Source organism: Bufo bufo, chromosome 1 (genome assembly GCF_905171765.1).
Source record: "Bufo bufo chromosome 1, aBufBuf1.1, whole genome shotgun sequence".
NCBI lineage: Eukaryota > Metazoa > Chordata > Amphibia > Anura > Bufonidae > Bufo > Bufo bufo.
The window spans coordinates 348,911,134-348,935,277 of record NC_053389.1 but is presented as its reverse complement, the minus strand read 5'-3'; the positions used below and the strand labels follow the sequence as shown (position 1 = coordinate 348,935,277).

General features: G+C 43.9%; 1 protein-coding gene across 2 annotated transcripts in view; it reads right to left on the bottom strand.

Annotated features, from left to right (window-relative positions):
* The window catches only part of LCP2 (lymphocyte cytosolic protein 2), a 583,862-nt gene that overhangs the window by 172,369 nt on the left and 387,349 nt on the right, over positions 1 to 24,144 (bottom strand). For both annotated transcript variants that reach the window (XM_040442789.1, XM_040442797.1), the window contains one exon: positions 1,936 to 1,966. In XM_040442789.1, the coding sequence (XP_040298723.1) occupies positions 1,936 to 1,966 (31 nt within the window). The remainder of the gene's footprint in view (positions 1 to 1,935; positions 1,967 to 24,144) is intronic.

The following is a 24,144-nucleotide window of genomic DNA, read 5'->3' as shown; positions in this document are numbered from 1 at the left end:
ACCATGGTCTGAATATACTCCATGGACTACAACCCTGTTGTCTGTCCCTCAGCCACTGCCTAATCCATTCAACAATATGCATTAATGCATGTCAATGGGAAAAAATGCTCGATCCGGCATTCTGGCAAGTGTGGAATTTTGGACGGAGATAAAACCGCAGCATGCTGCGGTATTATCTCCGTCCTGAAAAGGCAAAATGACTGAACTGAAGACATCCTGATGCATTCTGAACGGATTGCTCTCCATTCAGAATGCATTAGGATAAAACTGATCAGTTTTTTTCCGGTATTGAGCCCCTAGGACGGAACTCAATGCCGGAAAAGAATAACTCTAGTGTGAAAGTACCTGTCACGGCTGAGGATGGGGGAAATCCTCAGCCGTGCGATGCCAGATGATGTTATGGCTGCTCGGCCAGGACAACAGGATTAGGGAGCAGGTCACCTCCTAAAGCGTCCCTAACTTGACCCTAACTCCTAGCTGCATGGGCCGACCTTTAAGGTAGGAGGACCCATGCTCCGGAACCTCGGATTACTAACTCACCCTCCGACCGGTCCCTAGACTAGGAGTCAAGGTAAGACGGCCTGTTCCTACTGGACACGGAGGAACAGGGGTCTCACTGGCCGTGCTGCAGGGAAAAGGGGAACACAAACAGTCTTACGGATATGGCAGGTGAACTATCCGAGTTCGACCTACCTGCCACAGCCTTGCTGACTGGATCCCTGTGCAAACAGGAATCCAGATCCATAAGCTGCACTAAACAACATAGGAAAATCCCAACAGACCATCGCATAGACATCACACATAAAGATGAACATAAACTTAAAGTGACATTATATTTATGAACCACAAGGGTGGCTCTCACTGGCAGTTGGTAAACACAGGAGGCTGCTCCAGCTAAGCATGGCTGAAGCAACCTACTGAGCCATGCCAAACACCAAGGCTATATAGGCCTAAGTGGCCACACCCACACAATCAGACACACCCCGTGACTCATACACACAGAAAGGGAGTTAACCCTTCCAAAACCACAGGGAAGGGAAAACACCAACTTAAAGGGGAAGTGTCAAAACGAAAGTCACACTGTGGCTGTTGCCGCAGGCAACGACATGGGTGGCTACCATGTCCTGGGAGTCAGCCCAAAGGCCGGGACACTGCCACCACATGTACACACTATACAAAACGTTGCTGCGAGCAGCCACAGTGAAGGGAAAGGTCTCAGTGCACACGTAATATAAACACAGTGCACACCATACATACATACACACACACCTAACAAAGCGGTAGCTAGGTGTAACCGCATGAAGATGCCGCAAGCTGCCTAGCACCAGCTCAGGCTGCTATCTGCGACAATCTCAAACCACTTGTTGCCCGCGGCAACCACAAGTGAGGCAACACACAAGCAGCCCTCACCTGTGGTTGAACAACCAAAAACAAACCGCAGGCAACCGCATGCGGTTAAGGAGTCACAGTCATGGCCATGGCCGTGACAGTACCGTAAGGCCTCATGCACACGGCCGTTGTTTGGGTCCACATCCGAGCCGCCGTTTTGGCAGCTCGGATGCGGACCCATTTACTTCAATGGGGCCACAAAAGATGCGGACAGCACTCCGTGTGCTGTCCGCATCCGTGGCTCCGTTCCGCGGCCCTGTTAAAAAAATATAACATGTCCTATTCTTGTCCGCGCTTTGCGGACAAGAATAGGCATTTACATTGCCAGCGCCCGTTTCGTTCCGCAAATTGCGGAAGGCAACACGGGCGGCTTTCGTTTTTTGCGGATCCGCGGTTTGCGGACCGCAAAAAACGGCACGGCCGTGTGCATGAGGCCTAACTGTATGTTTTCACACTGCAGATTTGTCACATTTTTCTGAACAAAAAGATACAGTACCAAGTCTACATAATCAATCAAATACGTTTAACCCTAAATTAGGTACTTACCAAAAGAATGTCTTCACTATCTGGAATATGACTACAAGAAAAGAGAACTTTTATAATAAATAAAGGAGCATACTCAGATTTAAAAGCATAGGGCCCCAATATGGCCCCTTTGTTACTTTATTGGTAAACGTGACCTAATCTATGTATTAGACCCTTAGGCCTCTTTTACACAACCATATTTTTTTTCTATTTACGGGCCGTTTTTTGCGTTCCGTATACGGAACCATTAATTTCAATGGTTCCGCAAAAAATAACGGAATGTACTCTGTATGCATTGCGTTTCCATATTTCCGTTCCGTTGAAAGATAGAACATGTCCTATTATTGCCCGCAAATCATGTTCCGTGGCTCCATTCAAGTCAATGGGTCCGCAAAAAAAAAAAAAAAACGGAATATGTACGGAAATGCATCCATATGTCTTCCGTATCTGTTTCATTTTTGCTGAACCATCTATTGAAAATGTTATGCCCAGCCCAATTTTTTCTATGTAATTACTGTATACTGTATATGCCTTACAGAAAAACGGAACAGAAACGGAAACACAACGGAAACAAAAAATGGAACAACGGATCCGTGAAAAACTGACCGCAAAACACTGAAAAAGCCATACGGTGAAAGAGGCCTTAAGGAATAAGCCAGTCTTGGACTTAAAAAGTTACAGATTGAGCCAAAAGCTCTGGCAGATTCAATGTAAGGCTACATGCACACGACCATTGTGTGTTTTGTGGTCCGCAAAATGTGGATCCGCAAAACACAGATGGTGTCCATGTGCGTTCCGCAATTTGCGGAACGGCATGGACAGCCATTAATATAACTGCCTATTCTTGTCTGCAAAACGGACAAGAATAGGACAGGTTATATTTTTTTTTTGTGGACCACGGAACGGAGCAACGGATGCGGACAGCACACGGAGTGCTGTCCGCATCTTTTGCAACCCCATTGAACTGAATGGGTCCGCATCCAAGCCGCAAAAACTGCAGCTCGGATGCGGACCAAAACAACGTTTGTGTGCATGAGGCCTAAAACAGAAAGCAATCATCTGTAGATGTGAAAGTGAACACCATAGAGAAAAACTGTTGACCATTTTTAATAAAGGCTATTTGAAAAAAACATTTTTTTTTCCAAAAATGAGTAAAATTAAAGATGCACAAAACCTTTAAAGAGGTTTTGCATTCATTCATTTTTTCTTGCCATATTTACATGCTCCCCTCTGCTCTGGTCCTCTGTGCTGGCCCCCACATATCTATGGTTTGGTCCCTGGACTGATTATTGGCTGCAACAGAGCATGTGACTACACCCATGCACCGCCAGATGTAAACAGTCCGGGGGACTGAAAAAAGAACATGCGGGATCCAGCGCAGCGGACCAAAGTGGGGTGGGGAGCAGGTAAGTATGGATCTTCTATTTACAGAGGCAGGCTGTCCAGAAAAAAACAATATTCCCAGAGAACCCCTTTGAGGGCAGAGTCTAATTTTTCAAATCTGATGTGTCACTTTATGTGGTAATAACATTGGAATATTATTACCCAAGCAATTCTGAGACCGTTTTTTGTGTCACATAGGGGGAGAGTTATCAAAACTGGAGCAAAGAAAAACTGGTTTAGCTGTCCATAGCAACCATATTCCATTTTTCATTTTCCAAAGGAGCCCTGAAAAATTGTAAGGTGGAATCTGATTCTGATTTTGATAAATCTCCCCATAATATTTTATGTTAGTGTTAAATTTTGGCTGTTGTTTATAAAAACTAAATATAATTAAAATTTAACAGAATGTGCAGTTTGTCAAATTTGGATTCCTCTGCTTTTAATTCAGTCATGCCTCACAAAATAGTTAATAATTTGTATTACCAATTATCCACTTTATGTTGGCATTATTTTTGAAATGCACTTTTATTTTTGGAGATATTAACAGGCTTATAAGTTTAGCAGCAATTTATCAAATTTGCAAGAAAATCTCGGACACCAATTTTTTTAAGTGACTAATTCTGTTGTGAACTGCCTGAGAGGCCAAAATATTACAAACCCCCACAATACACCCCCATTTAAAACTGCAAAGTATTCAAAATGGCATTTAGGCCTCATGCACACGGCAGTTGCCCGGCCGCAGCCGCATTGCGGCCCGCAATATACGGGCACCGGCCGTGTGCTCCCTGCATCACGGATGCGGACCCATTCACTTGAATGGGTCTGCAATCCGGAGCTGTGGTACAGAACGGAGGCACGGAAGCACTACGAAGTGCTTCCGTGGTGTTTCTGTCCGTGCCTCCGCACCGCTAAAAAAATAGAACATGTTCTATTTTTTTGCGGTGCGAACGGATCACTGACCCATTCAAGTTAAATGGGTCTTGATTCGTCCCGGTCGCCGCACGGACGTTGCTCGTGCATTGGGGACAGCAAATTGTGGTCCCCAATGCACTGAACTGCCGCACAATGGCCATGTGCATGAGGCCTAAGGAAGTTTTTGTAATCCTTTAGCTGTTTCACAGGAATTAATTTAAAACAGGGGTGAAATTTAAAAACGTCTGTGTTTTATTGAAGCTTTTAATTTTTTATCCACTTTTTTGTAAAATAAAATTCCATGTTCATTGCCCTACATTTGCATTTTTTATTTTTTATAAATATTCCATATTTGGCCCTCGAATGCTACTTGACTCAATAATGGCTTCATAAATGCAGGTGCACCTTATGGATTTTGAGATCTCAATTTCAGGTTTGCAAAGCCTTGAGTGGTCAAAACATAACCCTCTTCCCCCAAAGACCCAATTTTGGAAACTACACCCCTCAATGTTTTCATGTATGGGTGTAGAGAACATTTGAACTCCACAGGTGTTCCATAGAATTTCTTAGAAATGGGACATGAAAATTTATTTCTCCTGGGTATGGAAATATCACATATGCAGTCATAAACAGCTGTCTAGACAAATGCAGGGCTCAGAAGCTGTGCCATTTGACTTTAGAAGTGCAGATTTTGGTGGAATGGGTTACAGGCACCATGTCACATTTGCAATACCTCTGAGGTACTAATATAGTGGAAACTCCAAAGAAATTACCCCATTTTTAAAACTACACTGCCCCATGTAGTAGTGGTTTTTACCCCACCGATGTATCATAAAATTAACAATGGACTATAAAAATGAAAAATTCATTTTTTTTCCCAATGGTAAATTGCTTTAGCCCCAAATTTAGAATCTTAGCAAGGTGTAACAGAAGAAAAAAGCACCCTACACAGTTATTTTCTCATGAGTATGGAAATACCCCACATGTGATCATATACTGCTGTTTGCAAACAGACTCAGAAGGGAAAGTGCGCCATTTATTTTTTTGAACATGGATTTTGCTGAAATTATAGTATTAAGAGCCATAACTTTTTTTTTGTCTGAGCTATGAGAGTGCTTCTTTGTTTAAGGACTGTTGAACTGTTATTAGCACCCTTTTTGGGTGCATATGAGTTTTTGATATTTTTTTATTTCAATTCTTTGGAGGTGAGGTGGGCAAAAATGTAAGTCTTTTTTATTTTTAGGTTTTATGTGGTTTATGTAAGTGACATAACTTTATTCTGTGGGTTGATACACTTATGAAGATACTAAATGTATGTAGCTTTGGCATCATAAAATAACTTTTTTTATTAACCACCTCCCGTCCGCATGTTGACTATAAACGTTCGGGAGGTGGTTCTCTATTTCTGAATGGACGTTCCAGAACGTCCATTCAGAAACTGCAGCTGCACGCTAATCGTGCACCTGCTGATCGGGTTGCTCGCTGACAGTGACAGCAGGGCAACCCAGGGAGAAGGCAGGGACAGTGCCCAGGTGTCCCTGCCTTCTGGATCGCTGCATACACAGCGCTCGCTGAGCTATGTGTATGCAGAGCAGGAAGTGCTATGCGCTTCCTGTTCCGGCCCGGTGGTCATGTGATCGCCGGGACCGGAGCTTGCAGGAGCTGTGTGAGGTCTTTCAGAGACCTCAATTAGCCCTGCACTGAGCCTGTACAGCGCTGTATTGCGCTGTACAGCCTCTCTGGGGGGTGCATTTCTCCTGTAACTGGGGCTACTATGTCAGCCCCAGTTACAGGAGAAATTAACAGTGAAGAAAAAAGTGAAGTAAATGTCCCCCAGAGGTCATAAAGTGTTAAAAAAAATTAAATTAAAAAAAGGTTTCACATGTAAAAAAAAAATTCCCCAAGTTAGGAATAAACAAAAAAATGTTAAAAATAGAAAAAATAAAATAGACATATTTGGTATTGCTGTCAGCTCTATAAATATATCACATAATCGACCCAGTCCGATAAACACCATAAAAATAAAAAATAACTGTCAAAAAAAGCAATTTTTGTCACCTTACATCACAAAAAGTGCAACACCAAGTGATCAAAAAGGCGTATATCTCACAAAATGGTACTAATAAAACCATCACCTCATCCCGCAAAAAATGAGCCCCTACATAAGAAAATCTCTCAAAAAATAAAAAAACTATAGCTCTCAGAACATGAACAAATTAAAACATGATTTTTTGGGTTTCAAAAATGCTATTATTGTGTAAAACTTAAATAAATAAGAAAAAGTATACATATTAGGTATTGCCGCGTCCGTAACAACCAGCTCTATAAATATATCACATGACCTAACCCCTTGGGTGAACACCGTAAAAATTTTTTAAAAAGAAACTGTGTCAAAACAAGCAATTTTTGTCACCTTACATCACAAAAAGTGCAACACCAAGTGATCAAAAAGGCAGATGTCCCACAAAATGGTAGCAATAAAACCGTCACCTCATCCCGCAAAAAATGAGCCCCTACATAAGAAAATTCCCTAAAAAAATAAAAAAAAAAATATTGCTTTTAGAACATGGACACATTAAAACATAATTTTTTGGGTTTCAAAAATGCTATTACTGTGTAAAACTTAAATAAATAAGAAAAAGTATACATATTAGGTATCGCCACGTCCATAACAATCTGTTTTAAATAAATGGCACTTGACCGAACTCCTCAGGTGAACGCTGTAAAAATAAATAAATAAAAACTGTGCTAAAACAACCAATTTTATGGTCACCTTGCCCCATAAAGTGTTATAATGAATGATCAAAAAATCATATGTACCCAAAAATAGTACAAATAAAACTGGCACCTTATCCCCTAGTTTCTAAAATGGGGTCACTTCTTGGGAGTTTCTACTGTAAGGGTGCATCATCAAATGGGACATGGCATCTAAAAACCATGTGGAGTTCCTTTTCTTCTGCACCCTGCAGTTTATGACCACATGTGGGGTGTTTCTGTAAACCGCAGAATCTAGGTAATAAATATTGAGTTTTGTTTGGCTGTTAACCATCGATGTGTTAAAGAAAAAATTGGATAAAAATGGAAAATCTGCCCAAAAAATGCAATTTAAAAATTTGATCTCCATTTTCCTTTAATTCTTGTGGAACGCCTAAAGGGTTAATAAAGTTTGTAAAATCGGTTTTAAGTAACTTGAGGGGTGTAGTTTCTACAATGGGGTCATTTATGGGGGTATCCACTATGTAGGCCCCACAAAGTGACTTCAGACCTGAACTGGTCCTTAACCCCTTAGAGACACAGCCTTATTTCACCTTAAGGACCAGGCCATTTTTTGCAAATCTGACCAGTGTCACTTTAAGTGGTGATAACTTTAAAACGCTTTGACTTATCCAGGCCATTCTGAGATAGTTTTTTCGTCACATATTGTACTTCATGACACTGGTAAAATGAAGTAAATTTTTTTTTTATTTTGCATAAAAAAATACCTAATTTACCAAAAATTTGGAAAAATTAGCAAATTTCAAAGTTTCAGTTTCTCTACTTCTGTAATACATAGTAATACCCCTAAAAATTATGATGATTTTACATTCCCCATATGTCTACTTCATGTTTGAATTATTTTGGGAATGATATTTTATTTTTTGGGGATGTTACAAGGCTTAGAAGTTTAGAAGCAAATCTTGAAATTTTTCAGAAATTTGCAAAAACCCAATTTTTAGGGACCACTACAGCTCTGAAGTCACTTTGCGAGGCTTACATAATAGAAACCACCCAAAAATGACCCCATTCTATAAACTACACCCCTCAAGGTATTCAAAACTGATTTTACAAACTTTGTTAGCCCTTTAGGTGTTGCACAAGAGTTATTGGCAAATGGGGATGAAATTTGAGAATTTAATTTTTTTGCCTAATTTTAAATTTTAACCCATTTTTTCCACTAACAAAGCAAGGGTTAACAGCCAAACAAGACTGTATCTTTATTGCCCTGACTCTGCCGTTTACAGAAACACCCGATATGTGGCCGTAAACTACTGTACGGCCACACAGCGGGGCGTAGAGTGAAAGGTGCACTGTTTGGTTTTTGGAAGGCAGGTTTTGCTGGACTGGTTTTTTTGACACCATGTCCCATTTGAAGCCCCCCTTATGCACCCCTAGAGTAGAAACTCCATAAAAGTGACCCCATCTAAGAAACTATACCCCTAAAGGTATTCAAAACTGATTTTACAAACTTTGTTAACCCTTTAGGTGTTGCACAAGATTTAAATGGAAAATAGAGATACAATTTGAAAATTTAACTTTTTGGGCAGATTTTCCATTTTAATATTTTTTTTCCAGTTACAAAGCAAGGGTTAACAGCCAAACAAAACTCATTATTTATGGCCCTAATTCTGTAGTTTACAGAAACACCCCATATGTGGTCGTAAACTACTGTACGGGCACACTGCAGGGCGCAGAAGGAAAGGAATGCCATACGGTTTTTGGAAGGCAGATTTTGCTGGACTGTTTTTTTTTTACACCATGTCCCATTTGAAGCCCCCCTGATGCACCCCTAGAGTAGAAACTCCAAAAAAGTGACCCCATTTTAGAAACTACGGGATAGGGTGGCAGTTTTGTTGGTACTAGTTTAGGGTACATATGATTTTTGGTTGCTCTATATTACACCGTTTTTTTTTTGTTATTTACAACATTCATCTGACAGGTTAGATCATGTGGTAATTTTATAGAGCAGGTTGTCACGGACGCGGAGATACCTAATATGTATACAATTTTTTTTATTTATGTAAGTTTTACACAATGATTTCATTTTTAAAACCAAAAAAATGTTTTAGTGTCTCCATAGTCTAAGAGCCATAGTTTTTTCAGTTTTTGGGCGATTATCTTAAGTAGGGTCTCATTTTTTGCGGGATGAGATGACAGTTTGATTGGCATCTATTTTGGGGTGCATATGACTTTTTGATTGCTTGCTATTACACTTTTTGTGACGTAAGATGACAAAAAATGGCTTTTTTTACACCGTTTTTATTTTTATTTTTTTACGGTGGTCATCTGAGGGGTTAGATCATGTGATATTTTTATAGAGCCGGGCGATACGGACGCGGCGATACCTAATATGTATACTTTTTTTTTATTTATGTAAGTTTTACACAATGATTTCATTTTTGAAACAAAAAAAATCATGTTTTAGTGTTTCCATAGTCTAAGAGCCATAGTTTTTTCAGTTTTTGGGCGATTATCTTGGGTAGGGTATGATTTTTGCGGGATGAGATGACGGTTTGATTGTTACAATTTTGGCGTACATGCGACTTTTTTGATCACTTTTATTACCTTTTTTGGGAAGTAAGGTGGGCAAAATTTCAATTTCATCATAGTTTTTTATTTTTTATTTTTATGGTGTTCACCGTTCGGGTAAAGTAACATGACCGTTTTATAGATCAGGTCGTTACGGACGCGGCGATACCAAACATGTGTAGGGAATTTTATTTTTTTCATTTTTTATCAGTGATAAATGTGTTTTTTGATTTTTACTTTTTTTTCACTTTTATTCACTTTTTTTTGACCCAGACCCACTTGGTTCTTGAAGATCCAGTGGGTCTGATGTCTGTATAATACAGTACAGTACAATATATATTGTTCTGTACTGTATTTTACTTACACTGAACAGATCTATGCCTTTCAGCACAGATCTGTTCAGCACCATGGACAGCAGGACGCCTGAGAGGCGTCCTGTTGCCATGGGAACCTTCCCCGTCTGCTCAGTACTGCTCAGAACTTCGCAGACGGGGAAGGGTAAGGAGGGGATCTCTCGGGGGGCTCTCTGGGGGCTCTCTCCCTCCCCATCGGGGGGCTGCAAAGGCACAGCAGCCCCCCGATGGGAGAGGGAGGGAGCTCCCTGCGCTGTTAACCTTTTCCATACAGCGGTCCGTATGGACCGCTGTATGGAAAGGGTTAAACGGCTGACATCGCATCGCAGATGTCAGCCGTTTATACCAGGGTGCCAGCAATGTGCTGGCACCCTGGTATCCCCACTAGACACCAACGATTATACAAGGGGAGGCGGGCGGGGGATCGCGATCCCGCCTGCCGCACCGCCCGCCTCCCGCACCGCCCACACCGCCCGCAACCCTCCCCCTGCACCTCCCGCCACCATAAAAATCATTCGGGGGTGCAGGGGGGGGTAAATAAAACTTTTTTTTTGGCATATAAAGTTTCTGATCCCCGCGGTCAGGGACTGCGGGGACCAGAAACTTCAGAAATCGCAGCAAACCGCAGGTCTGAATTGACCTGCGGTTTGCCGCGATTGCCGACATGGGGGGGTCACGGGACCCCCCCGCGCATTTAGCCTAGGTGCCTGCTCAATGATTTGAGCAGGCACCGGGTTCCGATCACTGCCAGCCGCACGGCAGTGATCGAAAATACACAGGGCGTACATGTACGCCCTGTGTCCTTAAGTACCAGGGCACAAGGGCGTACCTGTACGCCCTATGTCCTTAAGAGGTTAAGTACCAGGACATCATGACGTACCGGTACGTCATGTGTCCTGAAGAGGTTAAAAAGTGGGTTTTGGCAATTTTCTTGAAAATTTGAAGAATTGCTTCTAAACTTCTAAGCCTTCTAACGTCCTAAAAAAATAAAATGACATTTCCAAAATGATGCCGACATAAAGTAGACATATGGGGAATGTTAGGTAATAAATATTTTATGAGGTATCACTTTCTGTTTTAAAAGCAGTGAAATAGAAATTTAGAAAATTGCTATTTTTTTGAAATTTTGGGTAAATTTGGGATTTTTTCATAAATAAAGGTGAAATATATTGACTCTAATTTATGACTATCATGAAGTACAATGTGTCACGAGAAAACAAACAATCTTTGAATGACTTGGATAAGTAAAGACGTTCCAAAGTTATTACCACATAAAGTGAGATATGTCAGATTTGCAAAATTAGGCCTGGTCAGGAAGGGGGCAAATGGCCCAGATGGGAAGTGGTTAGAAACATTTGAAATTTGCATCAATTACAATTTTATATTTACATATTTTACATGTTTTAATTTTTGCTTTCTGCGATGTATCAGGACTTGTTTATTATTAAATGAGGTGTAGTTTATATTTGTACCATTTTGGGGTACATGGCTTTTTGAAAGCATTTTACTAAATTTATTTTGAAGCTTAGGTGGACACAAATTGCTGCATCAATGACAATTTAAAGGGGTTCTCTGGGAATTAGGAAAATGAAAATACTTAAATATTACTTGATTATAAATATATTCCCAAATACCTTACATTAGTCATAATGGTTCTTTTTGTCTGGGGACCAATCATTAGGAGAAATAAAATGGCCGCTGTCCTATTAGTCCACACAAAACCTGACCTAATCACACAGCAAGACAAGTTACTTCACCACACTGAGGTAAAGAGCTGCCTTATCCTCCTCTCTTACTTGTCAAGGATTGCGATCCTGAATACAGATGATAAGAACTTCAGCTGAATCTCTGTAGGAATGAAGTTCATGAGCAGATATGGCTAATGAGTAGCAGCACTTGTCTTCAGTCTCCATCACCACAGTCCCACATCACCACAGTCTGTCTGTAACGGGGTGCCGAAGGCGCACTCGGTCTCCCATCAGCTGCAGACCTGCTGCTTAGGGAGCGAGGATCTGTGTTTGACCTTGTTCCCAGGGCAGCTTTGCTAGCTGGGAGGCTCCCTGCTCCTAGGTATGCCTTGAGCGCCGAGCTGATCACTCGGTGCTCGACTGGTCGGTCTGTCGGTCATGTGATGCTGGCCACGTCACATGACCCTCACTCAGGCAGCCTGCAGGCTAAAGGTTGCCTGTTAATTTTAGGTATCTGGTGATTGTTTTGTTCCTGCATACTTACCTGATCCTGTGTTCCCTGACGATTCTCTGCCTGCTCCTCCTGTACTGCGCATCTCTCCTGGTATCCTGACCCTGGCTTCCACCTGACGATTCTTTGCGGACTCCTTTTGTATTTCGTTTCTCTCCTGGTATTTGACCTCGGCTTTTCCTGACTATTATCTGCTCATTCCTTAGTACTGCGTAGCTCTCTAGGTATTGACCCGGTCCGTTCACGTTCCGTTATTTGTCTTGTCTGTCTTCCCAGCACGTATCCTAAGTTAGGGACTGCAGTCTAGTTGTCCCCTGTCATTAGGACTTGCGAGGCAAGTAGGCAGGGCCAGGGGTGAGGGTGGAGCGCAGTGGTCACTATCCTCCCCCCTGTGTGTAGTGTACGTTACCGCCACACTGTCCTGTCCGTCCTCTCTGTACTTCATGTCTCCTCATGAACTTTATTCCTACAGAGACTCAGCTGAAGATCTTATCAGCTGTATTCGGGACCATAATCCTTGACAAGTAGGAGGAGGATGAGGCAGGTCTTTGGCTCAGTGTTAGTAACATAGTTTATAGTAACAGTTTATAAAGCTGAAAAAAGGCATCTGTCCATCCAGTTCAGCCTGTTATCCTGCATGTTGATCTAGAGCAAGGCAAAAAAAAAACTGAGGTAGAAGCCAATTTTACTCACTTTAGGGGAAAAACATTCCCTGTTGTGAAGTAACTTATCCTCCTGTGTGATTAGGACAGGTTTTGTATGTACTAAAAGGACGACAGCCATTTTATTTCTTCTAATCATTGCTCCCTAGACAAAATGAGCCATTATAACTAGTGAGAGGTATTTTGGAATATATTTATAATAAAGGAATATTTACGTATTTTCATTTTCTTAATTCCCAGAGAACCCTTTTAATTATGCTGGTTGATAACATTTTGACAATACCAAATGTATATATTTTTTCATGTTTTCCTTCTTGCATCGTAAAATCATGCAAAATATAAATATTTTGCATTACTATATTCTAACACCAATAGGTAACATAAATTTTCTTCTGTTGAGACAGCTATGTGAGAACTTTTATTTTATTTATTTTTTGCTAGGATGGGCTGTAGCTTTTAGTGGTATCATTACGGGGTACATATGGCTTTTTACTCACTTTTTGTTCCATATTTAGGGATGCAATGTGGCCAAATATTACAAATTTTCTGAGTGATATTTTTATTTTATTAAATATGTGGGATAAATAACATGAAAAATTTATCTGCTGATTTGTAGGATTATCACGGTACCAACTTTATATAGTTATTTTTACACCATAAACTTACTTTAGAAAAAAAAAAAAATCGTTATTTTTAAGAGATTTTATGATGCAAGAGCAATAAAAAATAACATAAATTTGGAATCATCGTCATGGTATCAACCCGTAGAATATTTACCCCATATGATGAAAAATCATTGACAGCTATTATTTGGCCACCTTGCCTCCCAAAAAATGGAATAAAAAGTGATCAAAAGGACATAAAAGAAATTGTACCAAAGGAACTTACAACTCTTCCCCCCAAAAAATTTAAGAATACAGTGATACAAAAACAAATAATTCATTTTCTTAAAGCAAACCTGTTACCATGAAAATGTGACGTAATCTGCACGCAGCAGTTTATAGGGCTAAAAAAGCTGAACAGATTGATATAAAGGTTTTGTTTTGGGGAGAAATTATTCAGTATAACTTGCATGAATTTATTAATTGAAATTCTTGCTTATTCTGAGTTTCAAAGTCAAGGAGGTAGTCCTATCAGTGATTGACACTATTTGTGTATGCACAATCATAGAGGGAAGGCTGCCAATCACTGATATCTCGCACTTTTATTCCGGTGGTTATAGTCAATGGGGCCGGAGCGGTAGTCTGGGGGCACGCATTCACTAGCCCGCAGGATGGATCGACAGGCTGTTCACCTGCCGGAACAGCCTGCCAGAGTCCCTTGCTGCTAGTGTGAAACTAGCATTACTTAATCTTTTCCAATAAAACTAAATATTAGTGTTGGTCAAGCACCAAAGTGCTCGGGTGCTCGAGTAGAACACCTCGGGATGCTCGGGTGCTCTACCGAGAACATGAGCACAATGGAAGTCAATGGGAGAACACGAGCATTAAACCAGGCACCCCCTGCTCTGAAGAGGGGAGGGTATCTGGTTCATAGTAAAAGGTCAGAAATTGATGGAAACACCACTGAAATGGTTTGGGAACAGCATGGGGAGGATGTCTGGATGCATCTTGGACTCCCAGGTCGCTGCTGGGAAAGATGTTCTCCGAGTAGTATGCCACTTTTACAGACTGACAATAATACGCACCAAACCAAAGATAAAATTTTAGAGGAAAAATTGTTAGGAAACATTCTTTCCTGTATATTTACTTGTGTATAAAGTGCAAGTGCTGTCAAAAATTACAAGGAAGAGGCACTCTGATACAATCTGTATATCACATAATGGAGGGCCTCATTCACATTGTGGTACAATTGTTCAGGTAGTTGGACTCCTACACTCAAAGCCTTTGAACTAAGCGAAAGGGCTGCCAAAAGTTACAAGGAATCGGCACTCTAATACACCCTTTATTACACATAAAGGAGGGCATCATACACACCGTTGAAAAATTATGATTGATGGCCTGCTGGTGACCCTCAAACATTAGGAGCAAGCAGGGCCAGCCTTTGGGGTGTGCGGGCTGTGCGGCCGCACAGGGCTACATAGTAACAGGGGCGCTGGGCGGCCGACAGCTCGCAATGTAATCTGCGGCAGGCGAGGCTGTACTTGTGTTCTCCCTCGGGGCGCCCCCTCCATCTCCCCCTCCTCTGTCTGACCTGCCTGCTGTGCCCCCGCCGCTGCCAATAAGAAAAGAGACAGGAGGAGGAGGGGAGGGGCTGTGGCCACTGCGCCACCAATGAAGAAAACTGACCTGAATACAAATACAGGAGGCGGATGCCGGAATCAAATAGCCGGCACCCGACCTCTGTGACAGGGAGCTGCGATCAGCTGCAGTTGAGTTAACCCTTCAGGTGCGGTACCTGAGGGGTTAACTGCCGCTGATCGCAGCTCCCTGTCACAGAGGTCGGGTGCCGGCTATTTGATTCCGGCACCCGCCTCCTGTATTTGTATAAGAAACGTTGGTGGCACAGTGCGCCCCCCCCCCAAACACCCCAGTATAAGAAACATAATTGGTGGCTCAGTGTGGCCCCCCCCTAGTATAAGAAACGTTGGTGGCACAGTGCGCCCCCCCCCCCCCCAGTATAAGAAACATTGGTGGCTCAGTGGGAAGTGCCAATGAGGGTTAAAAAATAATTTTAAAAAATTAACTCACCTCCTCCAGTTGATCGCGTAGCTGCCGGTCTTTCTTCAGGACCTGTGGTGACGTCACTGAGCTCATCACATGACCCATTACCATGGTGATGGATCATGTGATGTATCATGTGATGAGCACAGTGATGTCACCACAGGTCCTTTGACAGGTCATGAAGAAAGAACAGAAGACGATCAATTGGAGGAGGTGAGTTAATTATTTTTTTATTTTTTAACCCTCATTGGCACTGCCCACTGCGCCACCAATGTTTATTATATTGAGGGGGAGCGCACTGCGCCACCAATGTTTATTATATTGAGGGGGGGCGCACTGCGCCACCAATGTTTATTATATTGAGGGGGGGCGCACTGCGCCACCAATGTTTATTATATTGAGGGGGGGGCGCACTGCGCCACCAATGTTTATTATATTGAGGGGGGGCGCACTGCGCCACCAATGTTTATTATATTGAGGGGGGCGCACTGCGCAAATGTTTATTATACTGGGGTGTTGGGGGGCGCACTGCGCCACCAATGTTTATTATACTGGGGTGTTGGGGGGGCGCACTGCGCCACCAATGTTTATTATACTGGGGTGTTGGGGGGGGGGGCGCACTGTGCCACCAATGTTTATTATATTGGGGGGGCGCACTGCGCACAAAGATGGGTTGGGGAAATTTCACAGAAGAGTGCGCATGCGCTGGGAGCCTCGCCGGCGGTTAGGGTAGGGAAAAATTATGGGCCAGTGCACAGGTGTGGTGATGGGATGGATGTTCTCAGCAGGACACCGGCCGACACTGCGCATGCGCTGGGAGCCTCACCAGCGGTTAGGGTAGGGAAAAAGCACTGGCCCGTACGTAATTTTTCCCTTCCCTAACCGCTGGTGAGGCTCCCGGTGCATGCGCAGTGTCGGCCGGTGTTCAGCTGAGAACATCCATCCCATCACTGCGCCTGCGCACTGGCCCATAGTTTTTCCCTACCCTAACCGCCGGCGAGGCTCCTGGCGCATGCGCACTCTGCTGTGAAACTTCCCTAACCTGACGTTGTGCGCCTGCGCGGTGCTGCACACCTCCTCTTGTCATGTCCGGTGCGACCGGAAGTGTCGAGGGTAGGGAAATCTCACGAAGTAGGGAAGTATGACATTACATCGGCCTTTGGGGTGTGTGGGCTGGTAACTACTTGGTTGGATAGTCAGCCAGCCTATGCCATAATGCCAGCAACAAGCAATGTTTTTTTTTTTTTTTTTTTTTGGGGGGGGGGCGCCACAAGGTTAGCTCGCACAGGGCGCCTGGACACCTAAGGCCGGCCCTGGGAGCAAGGACCTGCTGGTGACCCTCTAAAACAGGCGAGGGCCTGCTGCTGATTTGACCATCTAAAACATTAGGGGTGAGAGGCTGCTGCCGAGCTGACCATCTAAAACAATATGGATGAGGGCCTGCTGCAGAGCTGACCATCTAAAAAATGTTGTGGGTGAGGGCCTACTGCCGAGCTGACCATCTAAAAAATTTTGTGGGCAAGGGCCTGCTGCTGAGCTGACCATCTAAAAATTTAGGAGTGAGGGTCTGCTGCTGAGCTAACCCTCTAAAACATTATGGTTGAGGGTCTACTGGTGACCCTCAAAAACATTATGGGTGAGGTCCTGCTGGTGAAACTCTAAAACTTTATGGGTGAGGGCCTGCTGCTGAGCTGACCCTCTAAAACATTAGGAGTGAGGGCAGTCTAATAAGCATGTTGATATGATGGAGGAGGAGGATGAGAAAAGGGAGATTGAACCATTTATTGGTGAAAGGGGTACATTGGAATACAGTGTATTCAATACACCATAAAAGCCACATTTAGAGTGCCTTTATGTTCAGCCGCTTTCCTCTGGTGGAGTAGAGACATCAGGGGCAATCCAGGCCTTGTTCATTTTTATAAGAGTCAACCGGTCAACATTTTTAGTTGACAGGCGTATGTGCTTATCACTTATTATGCCCCCAGCAGCACTAAATACACGCTCTGACAAAATTCTGGTGGCGGGGCAGGCCAGCATCTCCAAGGCGTAGAGCGCCAGTTCGTGCCACATGTCCAGCTTGGACACCCAATAATTGGAAGGCACACAGGGATCACTGAGGATGCTGACACGGTCTGCTACATACTCCATCTTCCAAAATTTTTCACTCCTTGTGACACTAGGCCGCTCATCAGGTTGAGGGTTCTGGCGGGGTGTCATAAAACTGTCCCAGGCCTTGGAGAGTGTTGCCCTGCCTCTGTTAGAACTGCTTTGTGTTCCCCTCGTCTCCCCTCCTCGATTGGCCAAGGAACTACGTACTCTGCAGCCAGCGTTGTCAGCTGGAAATTTTTGGAGCAATTTTTCCACAAAGACCTTCTTGTATTGCACCATTTTTCTCGTCCTCTCCACCACAGGTATGAGAGATGAGAATTTCTCTTTGTAGCAGGGGTCGAGAAGGGTGAACAACCAGTAATCTGTGCTGGCCAAAATGTGTACAATGTGAGGATCATGTGAAAGGCAGCCTTACATTAAGTCAGCCATGTGTGCCAAAGTCACAATAGACAAGACTTTGCTGTCCTCATTAGGAGGATGACTCTCAATCTCCTCACCCGCTTCCTCCTCTTCTACCCATCCACCCTGAACAGATGGAATAAAACTTCCATTGGTACTACCCTCTGTAGCGGAGGCAACAAACTGAGGGTGGTCTGGCTATCACCGTGTGTACTGTCTTCCCCCATTTCCACCTCTTCCACATGCAAAGCGTCGTCCTTAATTGTGAGCAGCGAGTGTTTGAGTAGACACAGAAGTGGGATGGTTACGCTGATAATAGCGTTATCGCCGCTCATAATCTGTGTTGATTTCTCAAAGTTGCGTACAACCTCACAGAGGTCAGACATCAATGCCCACTCGTCGCTTGTGAAGAGCAAAAGCTGACTGGAAAGGTGACGGCCATGTTGCAGCTAGTATTCCACTACTGCCCTCTGCTGCTCTCAAAGCCTGGTCAACATGTGGAACGTGGAGTTCCAGCACGTGCTTACATCGCACAACAGTCGGTGAGCTGGCAATTGCAAGCTCTGCTGCAGCGTTGCCAGACCGGCGGAAGCTGGCGATGACTTGCGGAAATGGGAACACACGCGGTGCACCTTCACCAGTAGCTCAGGTAAATTGGGGTAGGTTTTGAGAAACCGCTGAACACAACTAGGTTGAACACATGGGCTAGGCATGGTATGTGTGTGAGCTTGCCGAGCTCCAAAGCCGCCGATAAGTTACGGTCATTATCAGACACAAACATGCCTGGTTGTAGGTTGAGTGGCGAGAGCCACAGCTCAGTCTGGTCCCTTATCCCCTGCCACAGCTTTGTGGCGGTGTGCTGTTTGTCACCTAAGCAGATCAGTTTAAGCACGGCCTGTTGATGCTTCCCCACTGCAGTGCTACTTTGCTTCCAGCTACTGACTGATGTCTGACTTGTGCTGCAAGATAATAATTCAGAGGTGGAAGTGGACGAGGAAGCGGAGGAGGATAAGAAGAGGGGATGCAGCCACTAATGTAGGTGGTGGCGCAATCCTTGGCGTCAGTAGCACCATTCCAGGGTACAACTCTCTCCAAGCCTCCGCAAGGTTCACCCAGTGTGCCGTCAGGGAAATGTAGCTTACCTGGCCAAAAACACTAGTCCATGTGTCAGTCAATAAGTGGACCTTCCCAATAACTGTGTTGTTCAGGGCACGGGTGATGTTATTGGACACATGATGGTGTAAGGCTGGGACTTCACACCGTGAAAAAAATTGGTGGCTGAGGACATAGTACCACGGGACAGCCACTGCCATTAGGCGGCGGAAAGCCTCAGTGTCCACAAGCCTAAATGGCAACATTTCCAGTGCCAGCAATTTGGAAAGATGCGCATTTAGTGCTATGGTCTGTGGGTGGGTGGCTGGGTATTTGCATTTTCGTTCAAAGGCCTGGGGTATAGATATCTGTACGCTGCGCTGGGACACAGAAGTGGATGTGCTAGCTGATGGTGCTTGCGAAGGTCCAGGTGCATGGTGGGAGGCATCTGGGCCTGCGTCTTGGACAGGGGATTGGCCAGCACGTAACTTACGGCGGGTTCAGACCTGAGCGTTTACAATTGCGCGTCGGACAGAAGCGAACGCCCATTGTTGCACGTTCCCGGAAGTCTATGTACGGGAACGCGTGACACTACGCCCCAAAGAAGCTCCTGAACTGATCGTATGCGCTGTAAAACGCCCAGGTGAGAACCATGCCGATAGGGAGGCATTGGTTTCTCCTTGTTGAGCGTTTTACAGTGCGTAGGAACGCGCTGTAAAACGCTCAGGTCTGAACCGGCTGACAGGGGAAGAGGAGGCAGTGGTATGACCCGCAGACACTGGTTGTGGACTTAGGCGTTCGGCCCACCTATTAGGGTTCTTGGATGCCATGTGGCGGATCATGCTGGTGGTGGTGAGGTCGCTAGGGTTCACGCCTCTGCTCATTTTGGTACGGCACAGGATGCAAATAACAATTCTTTTGTCATCCGCACTTTCCTCAAAAAACCAACAGACTGCAGAACACCTACCCCTTGGCAAGGGAGATTGCTGCAAGGGGGTGCTCTGAGGAACAGTTGTGGGCCTGTTTGGTGTGGCCTGCCTTCTATATCCCCCCCCCCCCCACTGCCTCTTCCAGCCTGTTGCGGTGCTGCGGATCCCTCCCCCTCTGTACTGCTGTCCTCGCTCGGCTTTCCACCTTCCCAGGTTGGGTCAGGTTGGGTCAGTGACTTCATCGTCCAGCCGCTCCTCTTCCACTTCCTCACTCTGGTCCTCCTCCTGACATCCTCATCATGAAACTCTTGAGACACAAATTGCTGTTGTCTTATTGGCAACTGTGTCTCATCATCATCATCATCCACCTCATGAAAAACTAATTACCGTTCCCCACCGTCATCTTCTTCTGACTGTGGATTCTCCAGAGTTTGGGAATCTGGGAACAAGATCTCCTCATGTCCCTCTTCAAGCGGGCTTGGCGAGTGTGGGATCACTTGTTTGCCAAGACTCTCCATGGTGGGTGGAAGGAGTATCAGGGTGAGGTTTCTGTTGACCAGACTCTTGGCTACTGAGACTGGACTTTGTGGAAGACAGGGTGGTACTCAACCGACTGGAAGCATTATCTGCTGCAATCCAACCGACCACCTGGTCGCACTTGTCTGACTTCGTGAGTGGTGTCCTGCGCCGCCCTGCAAACTGGGACATGAAGCTAGGTATCGTGGACGAGTGTGTTTTTTGTGCTCTGGCAGCAGGCACAGTTTCACCGCGCCACGGCCTCTGCGGCACCATTAGCAACACGGCCACGTCCATTACTGCTTGCCTTGCACATTTTAAATGGTATATATGCTTGCAAGTATGTCACACGTATAGTAGCGCAGGTTTCTTAAGTGTATGTGCAAATAATAACACAGAATGTCACAGATATTTTTAGGAGGTATAGCGCAAGTAATGTCGCTGTCACTGCCTATTAAAAAATTTAACTGAATGAATGTCACTGATATTTAGGATGCACACACGTTAAACAGGAGGTGATTTCATGCATGTTATTTTTTGACTAATCATGTTTAAGGATAAGGACTCCGTCCACTGTATGTCTCCTCCAGCGATGTTGCTTTTTTATCTCCTGCACTGATTCTTTTAATCATGTATGTTGTTAAATTATAATGTGTTTTTGTAATAAAGAATTAATTAGTACCAGCGGTCTGGCATTTCTCTATGTAGGTTATATATATATATATATGTATTGTACTGCCAAAGGCTAGGGCATCACTTGAATGAGGATTCATTCTATGGTTGAGGTATATATCTCGGTTGGTGTCACTGTAATGCCAGCAGCCAACATGGCTACAGCATTACAGTGAATGGCAGTACTTACCTGCACGTTTATTGGCTGTGTAACAGCCAACAAACGTGCAGGGAGGAGACTCGAGCATCGCGTGGTATTCGGCCAACACTATTAAATATCAATCTGCTCAGTTTCTCTGTAACATGCTGCCTTCAGCTTAAACACCATATTCAACATTACAGATACAACTGCTTTTGACAATAAAAGAAAGATTTTGTGGATGTTAGAATATTGTGATGCAAAATGATTTTAATTAAAAAAGATATTTTATTATCTGAAAGTAAGAAAACAAAAAATTATATATAAACAAGTTGTAAAGTTATGATGCTTTTTTTACCCCATAGTGAACTCCATAAAAATATAAAAACACTGAACTGTCTGATAACAGGGAGCAATAGATTGTATTCTCCTGTCCTACAGTCATCCTCTCCCTGGCCAGAAATGGTTGGTAACAGGGAGCAATAGATAGTGTTCGCCTGTCCTATAGTGTTCCTCTCCCTGGCCTGAAATGGCTGATAACAGAGAGTAAGAGATTGTATTCTTCTATTTTACAGTCTTCCGCTCCCCGTTCTGATACAAACATGCAGGTAGATGGGCTACTGAAGTAATTGTGGTACACTTGACACCCAGTGGTTTTGATGTGAATTACAGCCTCCCCAAAGGTTAGAAATCATCTCATGAGATTCACCTATTGACCTGTCATGATAAATTGCATTCCTTAAAGGGTAGCCTGGCAATGAGCTGAGCACTGCTATTGGCCAGCGCTACAGCATAGGAGAAAGAGACGCCGGCAGGTTCCCCTGGGTGGAGCCTAACATGTGAAGATACCGGAGGCTATAACCGGAGAACGGAGCGGCGCCCGGGGATAACAGTAAGTGCAGGGGGATCCCTGGGCGCCGCTCTACACGTCTGTATAGTCAGTTTAGATACTTTATTATGGTGAAAGGTCCTCTTTAAGATCAACTAGTGAGGCTGGAGTGTATAAGAATAGATTGCGACCTGCTTCTCTCTAGTTCTGCTCTGTTACTTATATATTCACAGAATCTAGCTAGTAATTGTAGTTAGGGATCAGTATATAGTTCAGGGTAGGTTAGGCTTCCGACGGCCAACAAGGTAGTTAGAGGCCCAGTTGCACTGGTAGATTAGTTGGCAGGTTAAGGACTTAGTGTTAGGGTAGTCAGGCCTGTATCTACTACTGTTGCTGCTGCCCTGATTGCTGCCTGGAAGAAATCCTTTCATCATCGTTCATCATCTTCTTCTGATCGGCTGTCTGTCATCTGAAAGAGTCCTGGATCTACAGTCATCTACAGGGGCCCCTGCACCTGGATCATCTTTTCTGTTGTCTGGAGGTATCGTGCACAGGACTCTTTCTATATACTGTATATACACCCCGGTATATAACTTAAGAATTTTGCAGGATCTCTTGTTATTGCAATACTGCTGCGTTCTCAGTACACTGCATGTATGTACTGTTATCATTCTTACCAAGTTACTGCTATAACCTTATGTGGTATCTATATGTATTCTTCAGACTGTGAGATTAGTACAGTAATCCTTGTTTAGGCTGCTAACTATACTCCATATGTAAGTCCCAGGAAGAGATCCTTCCTGTAATACAGAGGCTCTAACCTGGGTGGAGGCACTGATATACTTTACTTACAGTTGCAAGAAAAAGTATGTGAACCCTTTGGAATGATATGGATTTCTGCACAAATTGGTCATAAAATGTGATCTGATCTTCATCTAAGTCCCAACAATAGACAATGACAGTCTGCTTAAACTAATAACACACAAAGAATTAAATGTTACCATGTTTTTATTGAACACACCATGTAAACATTCACAGTGCAGGTAGAAAAAGTATGTGAACACCTAGACTAATGACATCTCCAAGAGCTAATTGGAGTGAGGTGTCAGCCAACTGGAGTCCAATCAATGAGATGAGATTGGAGGTGTTGGTTACAGCTGCCCTGCCCTATAAAAAACACAAACCAGTTCTGGGTTTGCTTTTCACAAGAAGCATTGCCTGATGTGAATGATGCCTCGCACAAAAGAGCTCTCAGAAGCCCTACGATTAAGAATTGTTGACTTGCATAAAGCTGGAAAGGGTTTTAAAAGTATCTCCAAAAGCCTTGCTGTTCATCAGTCCACGGTAAGACAAATTGTCTATAAATGGAGAAAGTTCAGCACTGCTGCTAGTCTCCCTAGGAGTGGCCGTCCTGTAAAGATGACTGCAAGAGCACAGCGCAGACTGCTCAATGAGGTGAAGAAGAATCCTAGAGTGTCAGCTAAAGACTTACAAAAGTCTCTGGCATATGCTAACATCCCTGTTAGCGAATCTACGATACGTAAAACACTAAACAAGAATGGATTTCATGGGAGGATACCACAGAGGAAGCCACTGCTGTCCAAAAAAACATTGCTGCACGTTTACAGTTTGCACAAGAGCACCTGGATGTTCCACAGCAGTACTGGCAAAATATTCTGTGGACAGATGAAACCAAAGTTGAGTTGTTTGAAAGAAACACACAACACTATGTGTGGAGAAAAAGAGGCACAGCACACCAACATCAAAACCTCATCCCAACTGTGAAGTATGGTGGTGGGGGCATCATGGTTTGGGGCTGCTTTGCTGGGTCAGGGCCTGGACGGATTGCTATCATTGAAGGAAAAAGGAATTCCCAAGTTTATCAAGACATTTTGCAGGAGAACTTAAGGCCATCTGTCCACCAGCTGAAGCTCAACAGAAGATGGGTGTTGTAACAGGACAACGACCCAAAGCATAGAAGTAAATCAACAACAGAATGGCTTAAACAGAAGAAAATACGCCTTCTGGAGTGGCCCAGTCAGAGTCCTGACCTCAACCCGATTGGGATGCTGTGGTATGACCTCAAG